The 23438-nt window shown below is 48.3% G+C and overlaps 1 protein-coding gene across 1 annotated transcript in view; it reads right to left on the bottom strand.

The window, feature by feature from the left end:
* Positions 1 to 23438, bottom strand: part of LOC133768262 (uncharacterized) — a 45469-nt gene that overhangs the window by 15735 nt on the left and 6296 nt on the right. The window contains exon 5 of the mRNA XM_062202686.1: positions 6060 to 6185. Coding sequence (XP_062058670.1) covers positions 6060 to 6185 — 126 coding nt within the window. The remainder of the gene's footprint in view (positions 1 to 6059; positions 6186 to 23438) is intronic.

Raw genomic sequence — 23438 nt, forward strand, 5'->3', positions numbered from 1 at the left:
AACGCGGTATCCCGCAGATGGGCCGGTGCCGGTTGTCTTGCAAGCCGTGAATTTGTCCAACCAAGGCACCGTGCAGTCTTCCTGTCAGATGGAGTTCTGCGTAATCTATCAGGTGAGGATCAACAGGAACGCAGGTGTTACTGCTGTGCGCTTGACCAGGAGTGAAGGGGACGCCCTCAATGCCACCATCAACATGCACTGCCCAGTCTTCCAAATCTTCACCCAAAGATGGCTGGTGTTCTCGGTGCCCGCGGTGGGCGATGTGCCCGACTGGAATCAGCCTTTGGATGTGCGTCACTTGCCGAGAGGAATACTCCCCACCATTATACACATCTCCCCGTTCTCCTTATCTTGGGGGGTGTACTTGTTTAATTTCTCAGTGACCATCCTAACACGGGATCCCACAGTTCCTCAGCTCTATGACTCGGACTCCATCTATGTCTCGATAGTGCGAAGCCCCCTGGTCGCAGTTCTTGGTGGAGATGCCAACATCACAGCTAATTATACAGATGAGGTGATTCTGGATGGAAGCATGTCCTCTGACCCGGAAGAAAACAACAAATTGCAGGGGCTCCGTTTTATCTGGTACTGTACCACAAATAAAAAAAACTACGAAGGAGATCAGATACAAGTGGCAAGCAAGGACGTGTGTCACCCAGACCAGGCTGATCTGAGGTGGCCACAGGCTTCTAACCCTGTGCTAACCCTTTCCCCAGGAACGCTTCAAGGGGGCCGTGCATATTTCTTCAGAATGGCGGTACAGAAGGGTGGCCGAAGAGCATTTTCGGATAAAACGGTAAATGTGCTCCAGAGACCACCTCCTTTAGCACACATTTCATGTATTGAGAATTGTGGCAGCAAGTTAATTGTATCAGATCGGTTTTCTTTGTACCTAAATTGCACGGACTGTGTAAGCAGTGATTTCTATAACTGGTCAATTGTGTCTGAGTCAGGAGCTGAGATGCCACTTGATTGGGCGGGGCAAACTGTAACAGGGAGAAATGGTGCTTATTTGTCTGCAAAAGCTTTTGCTTTCAGTCATCTTTTGGAAGGGAATTACTGGGTTTCTGTGCAAGTAACGAGTTGGGGTGGGAAGACCCTGGAATTCAAGCATCCCATTATTCTTAACCATGGCCCTCAAATAGGAGAATGCACAGTGAACCCAGCTAAAGGAATTGCATTTGTTACTAAATTTGTTGTCCGGTGTAGCAATTTCACAGATAAGCACATCCCTCTTACATATAAAATAATAGTTTCTGATTTGGAAGGCATTGCAGAAATCAGTTCAGTAAAAGAGAACACCTTGGGGCCCATCTTGCACTTTGGGAGGGACTTTACCACACCCCCTTCCTTTCTCCCTGTTGGTGTGTCAGCTGATGGTTACAAATCGAAGATATTTGTTCAGGTTTATGACTCTCTAGGAGCTTTTTCTCAGGTGACTTTGGGCGCCACTGTAGAGCCTCCTACTAGTAAAAACTCATCCAAGATGGTGTTGGATCAGTTACTCAATTCTGCCATGGGACCAAATTCATCACTATCTGTTCTTCTTCAAGACCAGAAATTTTTATTCGCAGGTTACTTAATGCATGTAATGGGTTCCGTTTTGAATAATATGAAAACCGAGTCAACTCTCCAGGGTGACAAAGTCAGGCTCCGAGATCACCTTTTCAATCAGTCTTCCATTCTCCCAGTGAGCACTTTGGAGGAAATCAACCAGGTAGTCGTGACTGTTACCAAATTAACCCAGAAAGCCTCTGAATTCACTCGAACTGCCCAGAAAATTGCCACAGTGAGGATGTGGCAAGCAAATCAAGGCCTACAAGAGTATCGACAGAAAAATAAACACTTCCGCTGTGAGCAAATAGAAATCATAGGCACTGGAATATTAACAAGTTTGTCTAATATCCTGAAACAGATTGCTCATCACGAAGTAGTGGAAGATCCTTTCCACCTAGCAGAATCACTGGCAGACACCATACTGGCTTGTATGGTGCCGGAGAATAAAACTGCAATGAAGAGCGCCAGCATTAACATGTTTTTGGAGAAAGCTGAGAAGCAGAATGTGACCCAGGTCTTCAGAAACAAGAAAGACTGCCCAAACTGTTTTCAGGCAACACTCAATGGGAGCACAGTTCCTGGTCTGCCCGCAAAGGCTGTAGTTTCTACAATGTTTTGTGAGTTTGCAGACGACCCCTTCCCTTGGTTACATTATCCAGAAAAAATTTCAACCCAGGTGGTTGGTTTCAGAATGTATGGAGCAGCCGAAAATGGGGACGCGATAGAGATCACACCCAGTGTAGTGGAAGTGTACCTCAACAGGAAAAACTTGACTTTTGCAGCTTTTAATCTCACAGTGGGACCCGCGGAGGTCAGCGAGTCCTTGAAGAAGACGACAGGGGGGTTTAGCTTTGAAGTGGACCACAGAGAAGTTACGGAGGTGCTGGTCCACATTGTGACAGAAGTGACTGTGTTGTTCAAGGTGCTGGTGTATGCAGGCAGTCGGGTCACCCCCACTGGTCTGGTCACAACCTTCCTCGTGCCTTATGACATCCCTCCGATTGCCAACCAGAGTGACCAGTTTGACCCTGACTGTGCAGTTAAGGAAGCCCGTGTGATCTGCCTCCCAGCGTCCCTGCTGCAAGTCATAGCTCAGCATAGCCAGTCGCCCACATGTGCCATAATCATGATGCTGGAGGCACCTCGTTTCGTCCAGAAGCCCAGTAACAACCTTGTGAAAATTTTTCTTTTCAGTGCCCACTGCCTGGGTATGTACCAGATCCAGAGTGACTGGAGAGAAGATTACTGTAGCCTCGGTGAGAGGACTACCTGGCAGAGAGTGCACTGTGTCTGCAAGAAAATGGGGAGGACCAAGCGGCACCTGAGGATAAACGAGCTAGCCAAGATTGACCTGCATACCCACTTCCTGACGTCCAATGTCACGGTGTTCCCTAATCCTGTGGATCTGTGGTTAAAGTCCACCAAGAAACTTAATTTTATTACTCTCATCACTGTGCTTTTCATTTTGCTCATATACATCATTCTAGCTTTCTGGGCCCTACACAGGGATGAAATGGATGAATATCTTCGAGAGTATATAATAATTCTACCTGATAATGATCCTTATGACAAAATATGCTACCTGGTCACTGTTTTCACAGGAAGTCGATGGGGATCTGGAACCAGGTCCAATGTCTTTATTCAGCTTATTGGAACAGAGGGTGCCAGTACTACACACTGTTTAAGCCACCCCAATTTTACCACTCTGTACCGGGGAAGCATCAACACTTTCCTCCTAACAACTAAAAGTGACCTGGGGGACATCCATTCCATTCGTGTCTGGCACAACAATGAAGGCACATCGCCTAGCTGGTATTTAAGTCGAATCAAGGTGGAAAATCTGTTCAGCAAACACATCTGGCTTTTTATGTGCCGGATCTGGCTTTCTGTGGACACCACTACGGACAAGACGTTTCAGGTTACGCAACCAGACCAGCCTCTGAGAAAAAGGGACTTCTTTCTGATAGATGTTTCTTATAGGCTAGGGAGAAACCACTTGTGGTTCTCCATTTTTGCTAGTGTTGTTTCTAAATCATTCAACAGGCTCCAAAGATTGTCCTGTTGTTTAGCATTGCTGCTAAGTGCTCTCTTCTGCAATATTATGTTCTTTAATCTAACTAAAGATGAAGAAACAGTGTCAAATGAGTTGCGTTACTTCAGATCAATGTCCATAGGGATTATAAGTACTCTAATTACAGTCCCCTTGGTATTATTAATAACTTTTTTGTTTATCCATTCTCAGAGGAAACATCAGGTGGATCTAGATAAGGTAGCTCCTCGCAAGCATCCTGTTATGTCAGAAGAGAGTGCTTACTGGGATGATCGTTTGAACAAGTGGCATGCTCATGAGGCTGCTGAGGAAAGCTCCAAGAAGCCTGCCAAGCTTGCTTCCCAGAAGACCAAAACCCAGGCAAAGCCCACATCCAAGGGGAAGCCTGCACGACCCAAGGCTTCTGAGAAGGCAACCTTGAAATCTGTATCCAGGCATGTGACAAAAGAAACCAAGGACTCTGCGATCCATCCAGCCAATAAAAACTTCAGTAACAAAAATGTAGCAGAAAATGAAGATGTTTATACCGGAGCAACTTCTTCCCAAGAAGAAGAACAACTTGAAAAAAAGCCGCAGATCGTACTGCCTCCGTGGTGTCTCTACATAGCATGGTTCTTGGTGTTTGCCACTTCCAGCATATCTGCTTTCTTTATCATCTTTTACGGACTGAATTATAGTTACAACAAGTCGATAGAATGGCTCTTTGCCTCTTTTTGTTCATTCCTTATGTCAGTTTTTGTGGAACAGCCATGTAAAATTATACTGGTGTCAGGCTTCCGAACAATGTGGCCAAAGTATTGTAAAAACATCCCGTGGTCCACCAAGTATCGTTACATTCAGTTGCTGCTCCCCAGCACAAGAATGAATCCAGATGAGAGGGAGAAACTGCACCAGCACATCGTTAAAATCCAAGGGTCCAGGATGTACCAACCCCTCACAGAAGATGAAATCAGAATATTCCAAAGGAAGAAGAGGATCAAGAGGAGGGCCTTCCTGTTTCTGAGTTACATCCTCATCCACTTTATCTTCCTAGTCCTTCTGTTGCTGCTCATTGTCCTGCTGCGTCACACCGACAGCTTCTACTACAACCAATTTATTCGTGATCGCTTCTCTGTGGACCTGGCTTCTGTGACGAAGCTGGAGGACATCTACAGGTGGCTCGAGAGCGTGCTGGTGCCTTTGTTCCACAATGACCAGAATCCAACATTTCTTCTTGACAGCTCATCCAAAATCCTTGGCCTTCCACTCATGAGGCAAGTGAGAGCAAAATCGGTGAGAAGATGTGTCTGCCTGCCGCAAACTTCGTGCAGAACAGCAACATAAAAGAAATCCGTTGTCGCCCCCAATACGGCGTTGACCCAGAAGACACAAAAAACTATTCTAGCTTTTGGAATGAAGTGACCAAGCGGCAGACAGGCAAGAACGCCACTGGGTTTACTTACAAGCCGCAGGAAAGCGATGGGTGTACTATTCCTATGGGCTGTTACATACCTATGGAGGAGGGGGCTATGCGTTCTACTTTTTCCCATCAGAGCAGCTGTTTAATTCCACAGTGGAGGCTCAGAGAACTCCAAGGAAGCAGGTGGCTTGATGAGAAGACGTGGGCTGTGGTTTTGGAACTAACGACTTTTAATCCCGATGTGAACCTGTTCTGTAGCATTTCTGTCCTGTTTGAGGTCTCTCAGTTAGGAGTCGTCAACACGAGCATATCTATGCACTCGTTCTCACTTGCTGATTTTGACCGGAAAACTTCAGCAGAAATTTACTTGTATGTGGCCATTCTCATTTTTTTCTTAGCCTACATTATTGCCGAATTCTACGTCATTATACAAGAAAGAGCCTCTACGTGCAAAGTGGGTACAATCTGCTCAACCTGGCTTTAAAATGCATCTTTACTGTGTTGATTGTGCTGTTTCTTAGGAAGCATTTCTTGGCCACGGCTGTGACTCAGTTCTACTTGTCGAACCCCGAAGACTTCATTCCCTTTCATGCGGTTTCTCAAGTAGATCACACTATGAGGATAATTTTGGCTTTCCTGTTATTTCTGACAATTTTGAAGACCCTCAGATATTCCAGAGCCTTCTATGACGTACGCCTGGCTCAGAAGGCCATCCAGATCGCACTTCCCGGCATCTGCCTCGTGGCACTTTTGGTTTCCATTTATTTCTTTGTGTACATGGTTCTTGGTTACCTCATATTCGGTCAGCACGAATGGAATTACAGCCACTTTATTCATGCCACTCAGACGATATTCTCCTATTGCATCTCAGCTTTTCAAAACACTGAGTTTTCCCATAACCGGGTTCTTGGGATCCTGTTCCTCTCATCTTTCATGCTGGTGATCATCTGCATCTTGATCAAGTTATTCCAGGCAGTGATCCTGTCTGCTTATGAAGAAATGAAGCAGCCAGTATATGAGGAACCATCAGATGAAGTGGAAGCTATGACCTACCTGTGTCGCAGGCTGAGGACTATGTGTGGCTTAATGACCCCCAAATCGACGGCCAAAGATGAGCCCGAGTTCTTCACCGACATGCTATATGGGCAGCCTGAGAAGAAGAGCCGGCAGTACCTGGGGCTGAAGACAAGAAACATCAATGGGAAGAAGAGGGTATACCTTGTAGTTTGAATGATGGCAGTTGCAAGAAGCACCAACAAATACTTTCTCCAAATCCTGAGCTTGTCGGTTCCAATGGATTAAGGAATATTTATTGGCCTGCTCATGCTCTTGACCTATCTCCTTAACTCTGAATTCCTCATATAACTAGAAGAATCCCCACACCTGGCCTCTGCCTAATGGAACATGAAGCAGGATGTGTTCTAACATCAGGGGAGAGAGGAAGAATACTCATGGGAGAGTTGCACTGGCTTCCATTTTGAGAGTAGTTTCATGACTCCTGGTACAGGGATTCCCTCATTTCTTTGGAGCCTAAAGCAGTATAGATGAGTTAGAACTGGTTTTGAGATCAGATTTGGGGAAGATAGCTTATGAGCATGGAGCAAGCTCCATCCAGTAGCTTCTATGTGAGAATCTGGGTGCTTGAAAGAGTCCCAAACCCTGGCGTACCTGGAAGTCCCCTTAGAAAATGATGACTGTGGAGCCTCCTTTCACCCAGTTCATTCAGGGCTAGAGGGGCCTTGAGGAGAGTTCCAGGAGTTACCTTTGCTTAGGAATGCAGGAAGGGGTCCCAGGTCCAAATTCCAAAGCTTCCCGTCACCCCTAAGGCTACTGCAAGTTAAAGTAAACCCAGAGCTATGGTTCTTGTTAACCAAAAAAAGTTTTATGAGTTCATAATGAGATATACTAAATGTTGCATATTTAGTGGGTTTTATGCATTAGGTTGCTTGTGGCATTTCAGATTATTTAGGAATAAGGAAAATGTGGTTGATCATTTAAGAGAGAAAAGGGTTAGCTGCTGTTTTATTTTCACTCAGATGCATGTTCCTTTATGTTGATGTTATTTCAAAGTTTATTGGAATTAAAGATAAGATTTCTTCTGTGAGACTTGCAGTGATTCTGCATGAGGTGCAGTGTACACATGCCTCCTGTCTGCAGAGCTGGTACAGAAAGAAGACAATCAAGTCCCCGAACAATGGACAGCTGTTCTTTGCCCCAAGGGTACCAGTCATCCCGTGTGGCACTGGCTTGGCCATGGCAGGCCCAGCTACATAGCACAGAACACTTCCCATCCTTCCTTTCATAGAACCCAGGCAGCCTCTCATCTTCACTGCAGTTAGCAGCTGTCAGGTCCCATTTGGATGTCCTCACGGCTCTGTGGGGAAGTCACGGAGTGACCTGGTCCCTGCTGGCCCACAGGTTCTTCATTATACAGCACCTTTCTGTAACAAGACTTCGCACAGATGGAGAAAAAGAGTAAACTTGGGGCCAAAGGATTCACAGAACAAATGGGTTGAAAGTCAAGTGCAAGCACAGCTAAACAGGCCTGCCTTTGGGATGCTACTGACAGGGAGGCAGACTCTTGTGGTCAGTGGCTGGGTGTACCCTGGCACTCTCCCCTACTTCAGCAATCACCTAAAGTCTCTGACCCTCTACAAGGGCATAAATTTGCTCAAGGTTACAACAGTTGGCTTCCCTTCCCAGGAAGGAAGCACGAAGTGTTGAGGGAGAAGGGGCCCCACCTAGGAGGCCAGCTAGCATATCGATGGGGAGCTGTGCAGCACTTGAGAGTTCCTGAAGAAGAAGGGAGGCTCAGGTCATAAACATGCGCCCACGTGGGCAGTTGCAGCCAGAGAGGCTCCAGGGAACTGCTGAGGCCCAGTGATTGAGAGAAGCCAGGAAGGGGACCAGGACAAGCTCTGATGACTGTCCAGAGAAAACCGGGGTACCAGCTGAGAGGCTACCCGAGTGAGTCTGGACATTCAACTTCTTGGTGAAATGGAAATATGTCCAAGTTAACAAGATTTTTCCTATGCACATGAGAAACCAGGGGAGTATCAGAGTTTGTCTTCTAACCTGAGAAAGCAATGACAAGTATTTAGGCAGTTTAAAAACACAGAGATGCTAAGACAGATCACAATGGAGGCTTCTTTGGAGGGCCATTTTCACATATAGGAAACAGTCTCTGAAAGTCCTTCAGAAAGACTTTGTTCACACTGTTCTTCCATGGACAGGGCAGGAGTATTCCAGAATTCCTGGTCACAGTGCAGGACAGAGCTTCTTGGGCTTGTTCCCCATTTAGCTCCTGCCTAGCTCACTGTAGTCAATTGTGTTTTACATGCAGAGCTATCTCTCCCTCCGAAGCCTCAGTGGACAGAGAACTGACATTTTCCCAACTCAAACTCTTGATATTGTGGAGACTTGCATTTTTAATGTCTGCTTCAGGAATTTCAGTTACCACTAAAAACTAATGTCTTTAGACCCCAGTGTTATGGGCAGCAGTGGCGAAAGAGGTGGACTGGCCTGTTTGTACCTGCAAAATGGGTACCATGAGCTTACTCTCCTACAGTAACTCCCCACCCCACCCGCTGCTATTATTAGCAATTCCTTTATTCCATATTTAACCTGCCGTCTATTGTTTTCAATGTGGATCTGCAGTGGCCAGATAATTGTCTCTACTGAATTTATTAATGGCCCCTGCAGTTCCAAGGCAGACTTCTCTGCAGCGGAAAACAAGCCTTAGCCCATTTGGATGGGAGCACAAGGCACAGGTTGAAAACCCATTGCTGCTGGGCTGAGGGTCTCCAGCTGGTCAGAGCAGGTAAACTGGCAAAGCTGAGACCGCTGGCCTCAGCATCTGAAGCCCGGCCTACAGGTGCAAGAATGAGGGTTGCTCTGCAGCTCTCAGCACTGGGGTACAGATGGAGGCTGGTGTGGCTATAACCAAGGCTAGGCTCAGGTGAAAGTTGGCTGGAGGGCAGTCCACAGCGGGTGGATGGGGGCATTCCTGGTTTGAGTTGAGGATATGTAGGTGGATGGTGGGTGACAGGTCCTGAGGGGACGCAGCTCCATTAAGGTCCCAGGAGAGGACAAGGCTTGCTTTTTTTTTTTTCAATTTGACAGGTAGAGTTACAGATAGAGAGAGAGTGAGACAGAGAATGGTCTTCCTTCGTTGGTTCACCCCCCAAATGGCTGCCACAGCTGGCACTGCGCCAATCTGAAGCCAGGAGCCAGGTGCTTCCTAAGAGAGGGCTTGATTTAACCCACCTTGTCCTAATGGAGGAGACAGGGAGCAGGTGCACTTCAGCACCAGGGCCAGCTCTACTGACATGTGGGTCAGGACTTCTGAGCAACCTTGCTCCATAGAGCTTAGTGGAAAACGGAAGGAAGGTAGCACCTAGGACGGGCTGGAACAGTAGGCCAGGTCCTCCTGCACCTGTCCCCAGACAGGCACAGACGGAACAGCTGCTAGCTATAACCCAAGCACCCAGGCTGTCCCAGCACGAGGTGACATCCTGAGGGGACCGTGATAACTGAAAGGAGGCAACTCGTGAGTATGTCCATGGCGAAGTCTGGATGGAGTCTGGCGTGAAGTCCCGGGTCTGGGAATCGAGGGGCGGGGGCCCACAAGCCCTTTGGGGAGCGGAGCTGTGTGGTAAAGGGGAGGTGAGTGGGAGCAGTGGCAGGGTCGAGAGTTTTCCTGGGGGCTTGTTGCCTTATGGGCATCTGCAGTCCTCGTGGCCTCTGGGGATCAGGAGTCTGGAGACACTGCTGGAAAGGCCTGGTGCCACAGACTGTGGGGCCTGCAAAGCCGGGGTGCCGGGAGGGGACAGCACATGTCCGGGGTGTGGCTGCTGCCCCCTGCCCCATCCTGGGACTGAGCCTGCAGGCCGGGCAACTTCCCCAGAGGCCTCAGTGAAGGCCGAGTCCATGCACACCCAGAATGGGATTTCAGTGTTTTTAGAAGTCGTCCGTAGCGGTCTTCCAGGGTGGGCACGAGACACCGTCCAGCATGCTCCACTTCCCAAAGGGGAGGTCGCTGGGTTCGGGGCCCACCCAGTGAAGTTGTGCACGGTAAAGGTTTTTGAGAGGAACGAAGAGGGCAGGGCAGGGAAGGAACGGGGCAGTCTGCGAAACCATAGCTTTCCTTGAACCCCTCAGATGGCTGAGGCACAGGGTGACCACTTAGCCAGTAATTAGGGAGACAGACACTTTATAGACACCATGATGAGCAGGGGTAGAGGGCGGGGGCATGCGAGCAGGAAGTATTCAGGCAAAAGTCATAATGAAATGCTGGTACCACATATACCCGGGAGCCTACGGGGAGGGTGCGGCCTAGAGCAGGAGGTGGCTGCCTTTCCACTATGCTGCATCATTTTCCCTAGGGGAAAATACCACAAGCGACTGAGCAGGTGGGCAGGGAATCCTGGCACCCTCTGGGCATAGGAGGAATCACTGTAGCTGGGGACTGAGAAAGAACCCAGAAGAGAGGCAGGAAACTGGGCAGAGACCATAGCACCGGGGGTCTCCTGTAACTGGGGCTAGGGTAGGATTCTCGAGGAAGCTTGATACTGTCACTGGACTGGGACAACAAGGGACGTACAAGCAGACAACGAGTCGCTAGCAGCTGCAACCCAGTCCTCAAGCTGAGGTGGGAGCAGAGACTGAACAGCACCCTCTGGTCACACAGGTAGTGCTAGTGCAGATGGAAGCCAGCCGTGCCCTGAGGCTGACCCTCCTTAGCACTTGGATTGAGCCTGTGCCCTCAGCCAGTCAGCCCAGACAGGCACGCCCTTTTGAGCTTCCACTGTTTTGCGAAGGATGCGCAGCTTTCAGCCCATACTGAGCCGTACAAAAAGAAAAAGCTCCACCAAGAAGATCAGAACAGCAGAAACCCTGTGACCCACACTGGAACTATCTGACAGGCAGTTTGATATAAGCATGATTGATAAATGACAAGCCCTAGAGGAAAACCTACAGCATGCATAAGCCAATGGGAATTTCAGCAGAGAAGGAGACTAGTCAGTGGAAATGCTAGTAATAAAAAATACAGAGAAACTGAATGCCTTGAAAGAACACACCGGTTGATTTGACAAGCGGGCGGTGGCAGGGGAGAAATGAACTTGAAGATAGGGCATTAGGAATTACAAGTAAAACACAAAGAGAAAAGAGTGTGAAAACTATAAGCCCATACAGAGCACTCAAGAATGTGGAGCCATGCCAAACGGGGCAACAGGTTTGCCACTGGAATCTCAATAGAAGAGAAAAAGATATTGAAATTTTCCTAATGAATGAAAGATACTGAAGTATGGATCATAGACTTTGCTAAAAGTAGCACAATCAGGATAACTTTGTAAGAGAAACAAAAGCCCCACATATGTGAGGGTACCTCAGAAAGCTTGTGGAGAAAACGCATTTCAATTTGAGACAGAGAAACAGTGAGATGCTGATTCATTCCCCCAAAGGCCTGTAATGGCCAGAGCTGGACTGGGCCAAAACCAGAATCCTGGTTCTCAGTCACATCTTCCCAGTGATCGCAGGCACCCAGGTACTAGAGCTGTCACTGCCACCTCCCAGGATCTGCAATTAGCAGGAAGCTGGAATCAGGAGGCGGGGTCAGGCACTGATGAGCCCAGATACTCTGATGTGAGACCTGGGCATTTTAACTGCTAGGACAAAATGTCTGTTTGAAGTACTCTCCTGTGGAAACAGCTCGAGGTCAAGATGACATGATCAGGAAGCCAGAGGGATTCCATGGTTGTACAGTAGAGGTGCAGGGAAAGCCTCTTAGGTGGAAGGCACCGCAGGAACGAAGGCAAGGTGAGAGCATGCCAGGAATATTGCAGGATAAGACCTGAACCACCGGAACTGCTGACTGTGGGTGGGGGCAATGATGTGGGAAGAGGCAGAAGGACACAGAATAGGCCTTGGATCCTAAAGAGGGGAGTTAATTCTTCAGTCAGTTGAGGAGCCATGTAGATCTTAAGTGGGAGAACAGTGCTGTCCCCCACCAACACCCAAAGCCTTGGATTAGGTAAATTCTGTTGAATGTCTCATGCTTTTTCTACATCTGTTGGAATGATTACATATTGTTGCTGTCATGGACTGCATTCATTGGATTTGAGATGTTAAACTAGCCTTGCATTCCTGGGATAAAGCCTTCTTTATATTATTGAATTCCATTTGTTCTTACTATTTTTTTTTTAAACAGATTTTATGTTCTTGAAACTGGTTTGTAGTTTCCCTGTGATGGCTTTGTCTGATGTTATTGAGATAATCCTGGCGGTTTTGGTGTCTTCACAAAATCACTGAGAACGTGTTCCTTTGTCCTACAGATGCTGAGATAGTACGAACCCGACTTTTTCTTGTATTACTTTTTCCTTTAAGTGCTAACAGTGTTTGACTAGACATCTGTACCTGAAGGATCTTTATGTGTTCTTTTATTTCATTCCCAGGGTATGTTTCATTAGGAATTCAGTTTCCTTAGTAGATAAAGGACTATTGCAGCTCCCAGTTTATTCTTGAGTTTTGATAATTGGTGCTTTTTAAAGAAATTTGTCTCATCTGAAATTTCAAATTTATTGCTAAAAAGCTTCTTACAAATTCTCACCATCCTTTCAGTGCCTCTAGTCTCAGTGCTGTCCCCTCTTTCATTCTGAATTATGGGAATGTGTGTCTCCTTTTTTCTTGATAAGTCCAGTAAAAGGTTATTAATTTTATTAATCTTTTGAAATCAATAGCTTTAGTTTTATGTTTTTCTCTTTTATTTTTTCTTCAATTTCTGTTTTCTACTTATATTGAATATGATTTTACTTTTTTTCTAGTTCTAAGGTAGCGATTAGGTGCTTTATTTAATGTTTAGTCAGAGATATTGAGAGAATCCTTCATGACTGGTGAGATCCCCTAAGGCTGCAGCAGTCTGGTCTACGGTAAGTCAAGGCAAAAACCTGAAACTTCATCCAGGTCTCCCACCTGGGTAGCAGGGGCCCAATTACTAGGGCCATCACCTGCTGCTTTCCCAGGTACATTAGCACAAAGCTAGATTAGAAGCAGAGCAGCTGGGTCTCAAACTGGCATTTTAATATGGAATGCCAACATTGCAAATGGCACCTTAACCTACTCTGTCACAATGCTGACCACAGCTGGTTCATTGTATACCTTCTTTTCTAATATGAACATTTAAAACTGAATTTCCCTCCAAGCACTACATGTTTTCATTTAACTCAAACTATTCTAATTTTCCTTATGACTTCTTGTTTGTAACATGGTTTCATTAGAAACATTTTATTTAATTTCCAAATACTGGGAGATTTTTCAAGGCATTTTTCTATTACTGATTTTTTTTGCTAAAGATTTATTTATTTGAAAGTCAGTTACAGGAAGTGAGAGATAGGGAGATCGTCCATCTACTAGTTTACTCCCCAGATGGCTGTAGGGCAAGTACGATGACAGGAGCCAGAAGCTTCTGGGTCTCCCATGTGAGTGCAGGGGCCTAAACAAATGGGCTGTCTTCTGCTGCTTTCCCAGGCTATTCGAGGGGGGCTAGACGTGGAGCAGCCAGGATATGAACCGCCATCCATGGGGGACACCGGCACCGCAGGCAACAGTGTTACTTGCTGTGCCACAAGGCAGTCCCTGCCATCATTTTTAATTTAATCATTTGCGGATGGATTACGCATTTGATGATTTGTCTTCCAACGTTCAAGGTGTGTTTTATGGCCTAGCACCTTCTCTTATGTCGAGTGTGTCACATGCAGTTGACTATAATGTGTGACCTTGATCAGGTTTCTTGCTTGCTCCGACCTTGAGTTTTCTCGTCTGCAGGAGGGGCCTGGCCCTGCATGGGTGAGAAGTCAGCAGGCTGGGTGGGCTTCGAGATGTGGGTGGTGGCCATTCTGAAGGTGACAGGCCCTGTCTCTGGCCCTTGCAGATGGCGGGTGAGGCAGAACACCGTGTCCTGGGTGTGTTCGAGTGCCAGCTGTGTGCCCTGACAGCTCCCTACAGCTACATGGGCCAGAAGCCTCCCACCACCCAGTCTGTTGTGTGAGTACACGCTGTGTGGGCTACTCCCCTGGATGGCCCTGTGCAGAACTGGTTGGTGGGCACTGTGAGTCAGACTCCTGGCTGGAGGTTGGTGCTCTAGACCCATCCTTGCCCAGGCTCTGGAATATTCAGGTATGACCTAGGAGGCAACAAAATGGTTTCAGTGCCATCTGACTCTTCCAGAATTCCATCCTCTACCTATCCCATGCAGACCAGGGTTTGGCACTTGCTCCATTCGGGGCCCTCAAGCGCAGTGGCATAGGCTGGGGCAGCCCAGCAGCAGGGCACAGGCAGCACGGTGCCACCGGCTCATTTGGTGATGCTGCAGGTGGAAAGCCCGTGTCTGGGCTGTCTTCATGCTGCTGGGAGTGAGTCCTGAGGACCAGCTTCCTGCCATTCTGCCCAGAGCAGGCCAGAGCAGATCCCCAGGCTACTGGGCTTGTTTCTTGGCCTCCAGCTTATCCTTCATTCAATGTCCAACTGTAGACAAGCTGACCAGTGTGGTTCTCAGGTGGGACACAGAGGCGGGGGACCAGGTGTCATCCGGCTGTGGCCATTGTGTGCAACCTGTTGGTCTCATTTGATAAGCAGATTGAGGATCCTTTCTTAGGTTGTTGGGGAGGGCTTGGGGTCCCAGCATGAACCTTGGCTGGTGTATCAGGAGAGGGTCAGGGGCAGAGGCAGCCCTTCTCTTGGCTGACAGCGGGGCTCCCGTTGGCTATGAGGGAGCTGGGTGCAGGCTGATGGCAGTTGCCACATGGCCTGCAATTCATGCTCCTGTCGCAAGGTGGCGGCACCCTGCTGCACAGGCCCAGGAAGGCCAGCATTGCTGCTCACACTGGGTTTGTTCCAGCCAAGGCAGGCCCCCTCTGACAGCCTGTGTTTTGCCTAAAGTCTCTTAGAGGAGAGCTATGAAACGACGGATGCCTGCTCCCTAGACTGCCGAGGCAGCCATGTCGGCACACACGGGCCAGGACAAGCAGGGGCTAAGTTCCAGCTCGCTTAGCATCACACATCAAACACGGACTTGTGACCTTGAGAATCTCCACTCTTGGGATGTTGCATGCAGCAGTTCCTTGCCTTGGGGTCTTAGGGGGACCGTGGGAGACGTGCATCAGAACAAGCAGGAAGTTCCTTTCTGTGCTCGTAAGGTGACCAGAGACCCTGCAGTGGGCTCTCGTGTATGCGCAAAGTCCTCGTCTTCTTTCTACCCTACTGTGCATTCATTCTGTGTGTATGGCAATGCACCCCGCAGGAAGGGTTTGGGAGCTCACACACACATCCTGCCCCATGGCCCTGTGCCCTGAACACACCCCCTGCCCCTCATCCCGTCCCCTGAACACATACATGCCCCATGTCCTCCACAAACACACCCTGCCCTGTGTCCCCATGCACTATAAAAACACACCCTGCCCCATGTCCCCATGCCCTACACAGAAACACCCAGCCCACTTGCCCTTTGCCCAATACACACACATGCTCCCCTATGTACCCATGCCCTACACACACCTTTCCCCATGTCCCCATGCACTAAACACACAGAGCCTATTCCATGTTCCCCTGTGCTACACACACACAGAACTTTGAGGAGTGACAGAGGGGGAGCTGGTCTAGGGGCAGATAACTTAAGAATACCTCCCCTAAATTATGGTTGAAATCAAGTCTAGCTACATGCACAAAGCCTGACTCTGGCATTCCAGCCTCAGACATAAGGAGTCATTTGGCTGGGAGAGGTTCCTGCCGGGGGCCAAAGGAATTTCCGGTCCCTTGCTGGGCATTTTACATCCTCCTAAACCTAACAAGCACATAGAGGGTCATTCCCATTTGGTTGTCACCCAGGAACTGGACTATAAAAACAGAAAAACTTTGATCATCTGCGCTGCCCACCCTGCCTACGCTGCCTCCTGCAAGCACGCTAGGGGCTGACATCCATCTTCTCTTAGTACCACCCCAGTTTTCCAATTGGCTGAAGGCCCCCATAGGCAGACGGTCAACTGCCACTGCCCAGCTGGATGCTGGGAGGGAAGCAAGGTAAGGAAGTCACCGCCAGGGAGGAAGACCAGCGGATCTCCCAGAGACAAGTTGCGGAAGAGGTTGCTCATTAAAGAAAACAAAATCCCCAGCGGGTGGACTGTCCAGCATTGTCACAGACAAAAAGAAGGATTCCAACCAGAATGGACCGAGGCCATCCTTCATCGTCATAGCCCTGCCTGGCTCCCCAGCTGTCACTGCATCCACAACGTCCCAGGTCTTCCCTGCCAGGGCTCTGCCCACACGGCCTCCCCGGATAGGCCCGAGAGGCGAGCAGTGTCTTGCTCCTGGACTCTGTTCAGGTGCACCGTTTTGTTTGCCTTCTCGGTGGCCGAGTAGAGGCTCTTTCCTCTGACAGACGATGGTGCTGGCGGCAGCTGCAGTTTGCTGGGGACCCTCTTCTGTGCCACCGCCTGGTTGGGAGGGTAGGCAGCACCAGGCTGCCCTGTCCAAGGACGAGATGAATGCAGTGGCCCCTGTGACTGGATGGGGCCAACCTGGGCAGCAGAGTTGGGCAGGATCGGGCGCAGGGCCTCGACCTCACAAAGGGGCTGTCTGACAGGTAGTAAGTTTCCTTTTTATGTGACTTGGGTCTCCTCTCATTTTCCTGTTCTTTCTCAAGAGGCTCACATTTAATTGTGACTCCTGTAGGAATCTTTCCACACCCAGGCTCCCGGCCATGTAGGCTGCCCTGCTGCTGCTGCTATCTATCTGCAAGGCCAGCAAGCGCGCTTCCTTGGAGACCTCCACGAACTTCTCCCCGGCCAGGGGGCTCCATGCAAAGGGGCCTCCAGATGCTGGCAGACGAGTGGGCCCGGATTTGCCTTGTTCAATTCCAGGCTGGCAGCAATACATTTTTCTTTATGCCTGGCAGGCCCAAAAAACATTTCATTGTCTTCATTTGTACTATTTTTTGAGGAAAAATTATCAATATTAATACCAGTGGCTGTTAAATGAAAGTTTTAACTGAATGTGTTTATGCCCTAAGGCCAGGGAAGAAAACTCCTTTGTTTACCTTGAAGCAGACAATGAGATCAAATTCAGTATGTATATCAGCTGGGGCAGGCGCTGTGGTATAGTAGGCTAAGTCTCCAACTGTGGCACGGGAATATCATATTGGCAATGGTTCGTGTCTTGGCTGCTCCTCTTCCAATCCTGCTCTCTGCAGATGGCCTCTGAAAGCAGTGGATGATGGCCCAGGTACTTTGGTCCCTGCATCCACATGGGAGACCCAGAAGAAGCCCCTGGCACCTGACTTCAGAGTTGCCCAGATCGGGCATTTGTGGTCATTTGGGGAGTGAACCAGCAGATGGGAAATCTCTGTCTCCTTCTGTCTGTCTGTAACTCTGCCTCTCAAGTAAGTCTTTGGAAAATAATTTTTTTCAAAATCACCCCAAAGAATAATGCCTGGGGTGGAAAGTGCACTGTTATTTTAGGGCTGACAAAGAGAAAAATATTACCAGGCCCTATACCTCTCCAAGCTAAGATGGAATTTCACCCAAAAGCATACACCGTCATCATGTTCATTTAGTCATATCTTACATGGAGCTCTACATTACATTACTGTAAGGTTAGAAACGCCTCAGGGTTTGGGTTTTCAAAACAGGTAAGGCAAAACAGAGGCCAGCCTCATCAGAGACAGGATGCTTTATTGAAGCAGATAGGGGTGAGTCTATTCTTGTGAAGAGTCAGCACAGGGCGCCTGCAGGGCTGGGCTTTTATCTATTTTGAGAGGGAGCCTGGCAGCAGCGGGAAAGCTATCTTGGTGCTGGGGCTTTCTTCTGGATTTGCAAGGAGTCCAGAGAAGTCAAGTGTTCAGTCAAGTGTTCCTGCACTGGTGGTTTCAACAAGAAAGGAGGAAGTGGGAGAGGGTGATATTTTGTCAGCCTTATTGTCTGCAATTCCAGACCCCAGAGACAGAAAAAGGAAGAGGGACTTCGACGCTATCTGCCTACTTCCAGCTGAGGAGGAGAGGTGGGAGACCTCTAGAGTTCAGAGTCACCCTGAGAGTTTGGTGTACTTGATTGAACTGGTAGAGTAGCATCATGGTCTTAAACTGGTCTCGAGAGACAGCTCTGATGTGATTCTGTATGTAATTTTGGAACAGATTAAATTACATGGTCCCAATAGTAGAGCCACAAGGATCACCATGATGGGGCCAAGAGGAGCTCACCACGCCCATTCTCCCAGTGCAGGCCACCAATTTTTTTTTTTTTTACCTCATGCTTGTATTCTCTCTAATAGTCTGCCTTTGATCTTTCTAGGGAGTCAGTCACCACTCCAGATTGGTTAGTGGAATAACAGCACTCTTAACCTAACAGACAGGCTCCACTATGCTGTGCCATCAGGAGATCTAGTGCTCTCCTGTGTTGCAGGACCAGCTATGCCAGGAAGTTTATTTGTCCTTGTATGGGGGAGGCCACCTCACTGGTGGAGGTTTTCAAAGTTCCCATCTGTTGGGCCAGTTGGTTTAGGGAGTGTTGAGACATCCCCAGGGAGGTAGCCCCTAGGTGGTACTTCCTGCTCCTAAGACTGTTAGGAGAGTAAGGCCAATAGTCGGGGACCACCTCGGTGTGGGAGGTGAGCCTATTCGGTATGTCCGTGCTGTTTTCTGGGAGTAGATAAAAGTTGGGAACAAGTATTAAAAGGCGCAGGGAGGATGGGCAGGGGTGATACTTTTTAGAAACTATTGTGACACATGAAATGGGTGCCGAGGGGGCGTTTCCACAGCTTTTGTGGTATGGTTAACAGTGATGGTGTTATTACAGTACCAGGGTAAGGCTGCTTGGGAAGTGTTGAGGATGATACAGCTGGTGGACTGTGTAACACGGGATGGGGTATAATAATAGGATACAGAATGGGTGTCTGCACTTGTGTTAAGTGATGTGGCAATGCGGCCCACTGCTGAGAATCTCCATCCTCTCTTTGGCAGGCAGAGCCAAAGTCCTAGGCCAAGAATGATCCTGAGGATTGGAGGACGGCATGGGTAAGATTTGCTAGTTAAACAGACAGTGCTGTGGGTAAGTGAAAGACAGCGTTTACTTGCACGTAGCCTGTTTGGCCAGGGACTGGATTTGGACAGAGTCCTGACTCACCTACAGTGGTCATGGTTTTCCACAAGGATTTTCACTATAAGAATTATGTCCCCAGGATCCTTCTCTGTTCCATCAATATGGATGCTGGCACTCTGTCCTCAAATCCACTTAGGATCTTTGGTATTGGGAATGTTGTACATTACTGGGTTACATGCCCCATGCTGGAAGAACCTGAGGATGAATCCGGTTCCAGTTTAATATCTGGGCGTTAATGATTAGAATGGGCTTCTCTGCAGATCCACCAAGGGCAACAGTAGTAAGTAGGCTGGAGAGTCTTCTGTTGGACATCCATATTTGGCTTGGTTTCTACTTCTTGAAAGCAAATATATTTACACTTGTTGAATTAGAGCGTTCCCAATCTATTCCCCTGCATCATATTTTCCTTTATTTGCAGCTTAACAAGCATCTAACTGAATTATAACTGGCAGGAACCTGAGGCGGTGATGTTAGTGAGCATCAGGAGTATAACATTCTTGTCCTAATCTGAGACTGCCAGAAATGAGTGTGATTGTGGGGAGAGGAAGAAGCCACCCTTAGTAGGGCATATACTAGATACCAAAAAGGGGACATGTGGAGGACGGAATGAAAAACATGTCTCGGTATTGGTGAAGGATGAGACAGAGTGAGGGTGAAGAAGACAATCTGTTCCGGAGTGCAGTCAACGAACATTCCCTGGAGCCAGAGATTGCTGACCAGGTGGCTGAGGGCTTCGAATGTGAATTGAGGTGTAGTCAGTCAAAGGTCTTACTGTAGATCTGTGAGGAAAGCATAGGGCTAAAGGCCATCAGGTCACATGGAGACCTTGAGATGGGTCCTGCTCACGAAGAGGAGTTCATTTGGTTGATCTGATTGAGGTGGGATTGGTGGGGGTGGCCACTCCTCCAAGGAGTCCCTTGCAACGGGAATCTTCTGCAGAGAAGAGTGGTCCTCACCCAAAAGTGGAACCAGCTCACCGCACGTTGGACCTCCCAGAGATCTCCTCTTACTCAGGGACAAAGGGAGGTGGGAATGGGACCAAAGTCTCCCTTAGACTTCCTGGAAGTTTAGGACAATGGCTGTTCGCCACAGATCACACTGGGGAGATAAAGAATTGACCTCCAACCTATCTGATGGGCTGAGAACAACGTCCAACGTGGGCATGCAGCGATGAGATCTGGCAAAAGGTTCTGGCTGAATTGATTGGGAAATTGGGAAGTGCAAGCAGGATGAGAAAGTGAGTTTCTTTCTTTCTTTTTTTTTTGACAGGCAGAGTTAGACAGTGAGAGAGAGAGAGAGACAGAGAGAAAGGTCTTCCTTTTTCCGTTGGTTCACACCCCATGTTGCTGTAGCGACCAGTGCGTTGCGCCGATCAGAAGCCAGGATCCAGGTGCTTCCTCCTGGTCTACCAGGCGGGTGCAGGACCCAAGCACTTAGGCCATCCTCCACTGCACTCCTGGGCCACAGCAGAGAGCTGGACTGAAAGAGGTGCAACCAGGACAGGACTGGCACCCCAACCGAGACTAAAACCTGGAGTGCCAGTGCCGCAGCTGGAGGATTTAACCTAGTGAGCTGCAGCGCCGGCCAACAAAGTGAGTATCTAAGGCAGTTCTCAACTCCGAGGAGAGTCTGAAGAGGTGTCTCTCAAAGCAGTCAGGGTCAGAAAGGGAAAAAGAGACTGCAGGAAGGAGAAGGAAAGGGATGAGCAGAGACAGTTGGAGGAGCTGAAGGAGTAGAGTTGTAGGCAAAAGATTGAGGTGGTATCTAGTGGTGGTATGAAGACTGAAACCTTGAGATAAGAGAGGAGATTGCTCCCCATTAGGGGCATGGGAATTGCAGCATTTACAAGGAAGGCATGGGCCCGAGTAAGGGAATCAAAGGTGCAGGGAAGAAGTGGGGTGATTTTTGTTTTGAGGGGGTGCCCAAGACTCCTTTAGTGGAGATGTTGGAGTGCAAAGTGCAGCGCCTGAAGGGCAGAGCAACAGGTGATGAAAGAATTACAGGAAACACAAAGTAAAGAGAAGAAAATAAGGAACACGGGACTCTTGCCTGATAGCGCCAGAGTGCCACTTCTCACTTGCTTCTCGCTTTTATTGAGCTGTGCAGGGTTAATCAGGAACTGTCATTACTTAGGTTGTTTGGGTTACAATAACAGTGAAAATACAGATACTAGAAAAACCTATCAGTCTATACACATACATGAGTACAGAACATAGACTTAAAAACAAAACAATAAGCAGGGAACATGAACAACAAGCTTATACTCCATCATCTGGATAACAAGGTGCCAGGCAGTCTGATAAATGTCATCTGATAAGCTTTAATTCACACCTCCCCTGGAAGGAGTAATTGTTGGTTTACCAGATGTCCTGGTCATCCTGTGTGACTGTGGTTTGCCTACAAGTCATAGGCTTTGTTTCGCGAAGGCATGTTTATAAAGCTGTTCCCAAGGCACTCTAAAGGATTCCCAGAGGCCAGTACATACAATCAGTGAGGTGGAAAGATTACAAGAACAAGCAAGGTTCCGCACAAGGGAAAGTAATGTTCAACAAGAATCAAACAGAAGTTCAACAAAGGTAAGATGTAAGAGAAGTAAAAATTCCCTTAGAGCCCCTGTGTTCAGGACAAAAGAAACAGTTTGTCTGGCCATGGTCGCAATGACCCGGATTCTATGGACAAATCGGAAGCGGTGACTGGGCTCAAGGAACCCGGGTTGTGTCATTGGAATAGTTGTGCTGGTGAGGAGTCAGAGTAAGGTATATCACCAGGGGTGCCAGGGCATCTGCAGGGACAGTCTTTTTTCCAATGACCCCATTGGCCACACGCGAGGCAGGCTTACATTGGGGGCCTCGAATTGTGGGCTATGGCCCAGTGCCCAGCCTGGGTGCAGCAAAAGCATGGACCAGGAGTGGCCCTGCTTCTGGGTGTTGGGATCTCAGGACAGGACAGCTTTTGGTCTCAAGTGGCCTAGGCCAACATATTCAGTTTTTCTCTCCTGGTCTTTTTCTCTTTTTGCCTCATTCTCTCAGTTAAATATCTAAAGGCCATATATAGAAACTCCTTTGGGGGGGGGGGGGTCCGGACCTTTTCCTAGCTGTTGAGAGTTTCCATCTGACATCAGGCACAGATTGTATCTTCACATGCAGTTCATGAACCAGAGTCCCGGCTGGGGAGGTTACATCTAAATTTGTATAATTTTGGACTGCCTCCGTAAGGCAAGAAAAAAAGAGGGCCAGGTTTTATCAGGGCCTCAAGTAATTTTTCTGACTCTGTCAGAGTTGCCATTGGTATGAGCAAGCCTCAGCGTATCTTCTAGGAGACAGGCTAACATAGGATTACGTCTCTGAGTGCCTGAATCTCCAGGCTGATACGACCGGTTTCGCTCAGTGCTTGGCAGAGTGGTGTCTGTCCACCACTGAGTGTCACGAGGGGTCCTGTTCATGCTGGTAGTCTGCCCAAGTCCAGGCCGAGCACCAGATGTGCTCTTTTCTATCGGCCATGAGTATGGAGTTAGTATAAAATAGTTGTCTCCCTAGGTCAAGACGTAAGCTTGGGTGAGATGAAGGAACTCTTTTTTTATATTAAGTTGGGTTTTTGGGAAAAGGAGCCTAATTTTTCCTCAGTTGGCTCGTATCAGACAATGAGAAGGGGACCTGAACCTGGTGGGAACTTATGGCTCCGCCACCTCCCTCTAAGGGAACATATGGGTTTGTTTGTGTCTCTGAGACCGAGTCGGGACAGGGGTCCAGTGGGATGGCATGGAAGGAGAGACGGGTTGGCTTGGGAAAGGGGGGAGAGAGAACAGAGACAGGATTAGGAAGAACAGCCCTTACATAAAGATGGTCAGGTGTGAAGAGTGAAGAATGCTTGCAGGTAGGGAATCTCAGACCACTTGCCATTCTGCTTGAGGAAGTTATACAGGTTTGTAAGGATGTTTTGATCAAAAGTGCTGAATTCTGGTCAGCAGCTGTGGTTCTCTAATTCATATTGAGGCCAAAATTGTAGGCACAGGCATTTCATTTTGTGATCCTGGTGGTGTGTGACTGCCAGAGGTTTAAGATCTTTTTAACACACAGTCTAAGGGTGATTGTTTGGGAATCAAGATTTCAGAGCCCATGGTGTGAGGCAACTGAGAACTCCTGCTTTAGGGACAAGTCGACACCCGGCACAGAGACAGGAGAGAGAGAACATGGAACCAGCTGTGAATTGGGGTGTCCCCTGGTTCACTGTTGTTGGCCGAAAAGGCGAAGGGTCTGGACCTGAAGGATGATATTGCAGGGCACCTCTA

This window comes from Lepus europaeus, chromosome 10 (assembly GCF_033115175.1).
Source record: "Lepus europaeus isolate LE1 chromosome 10, mLepTim1.pri, whole genome shotgun sequence".
Classification (NCBI taxonomy): Eukaryota; Metazoa; Chordata; class Mammalia; order Lagomorpha; family Leporidae; genus Lepus; species Lepus europaeus.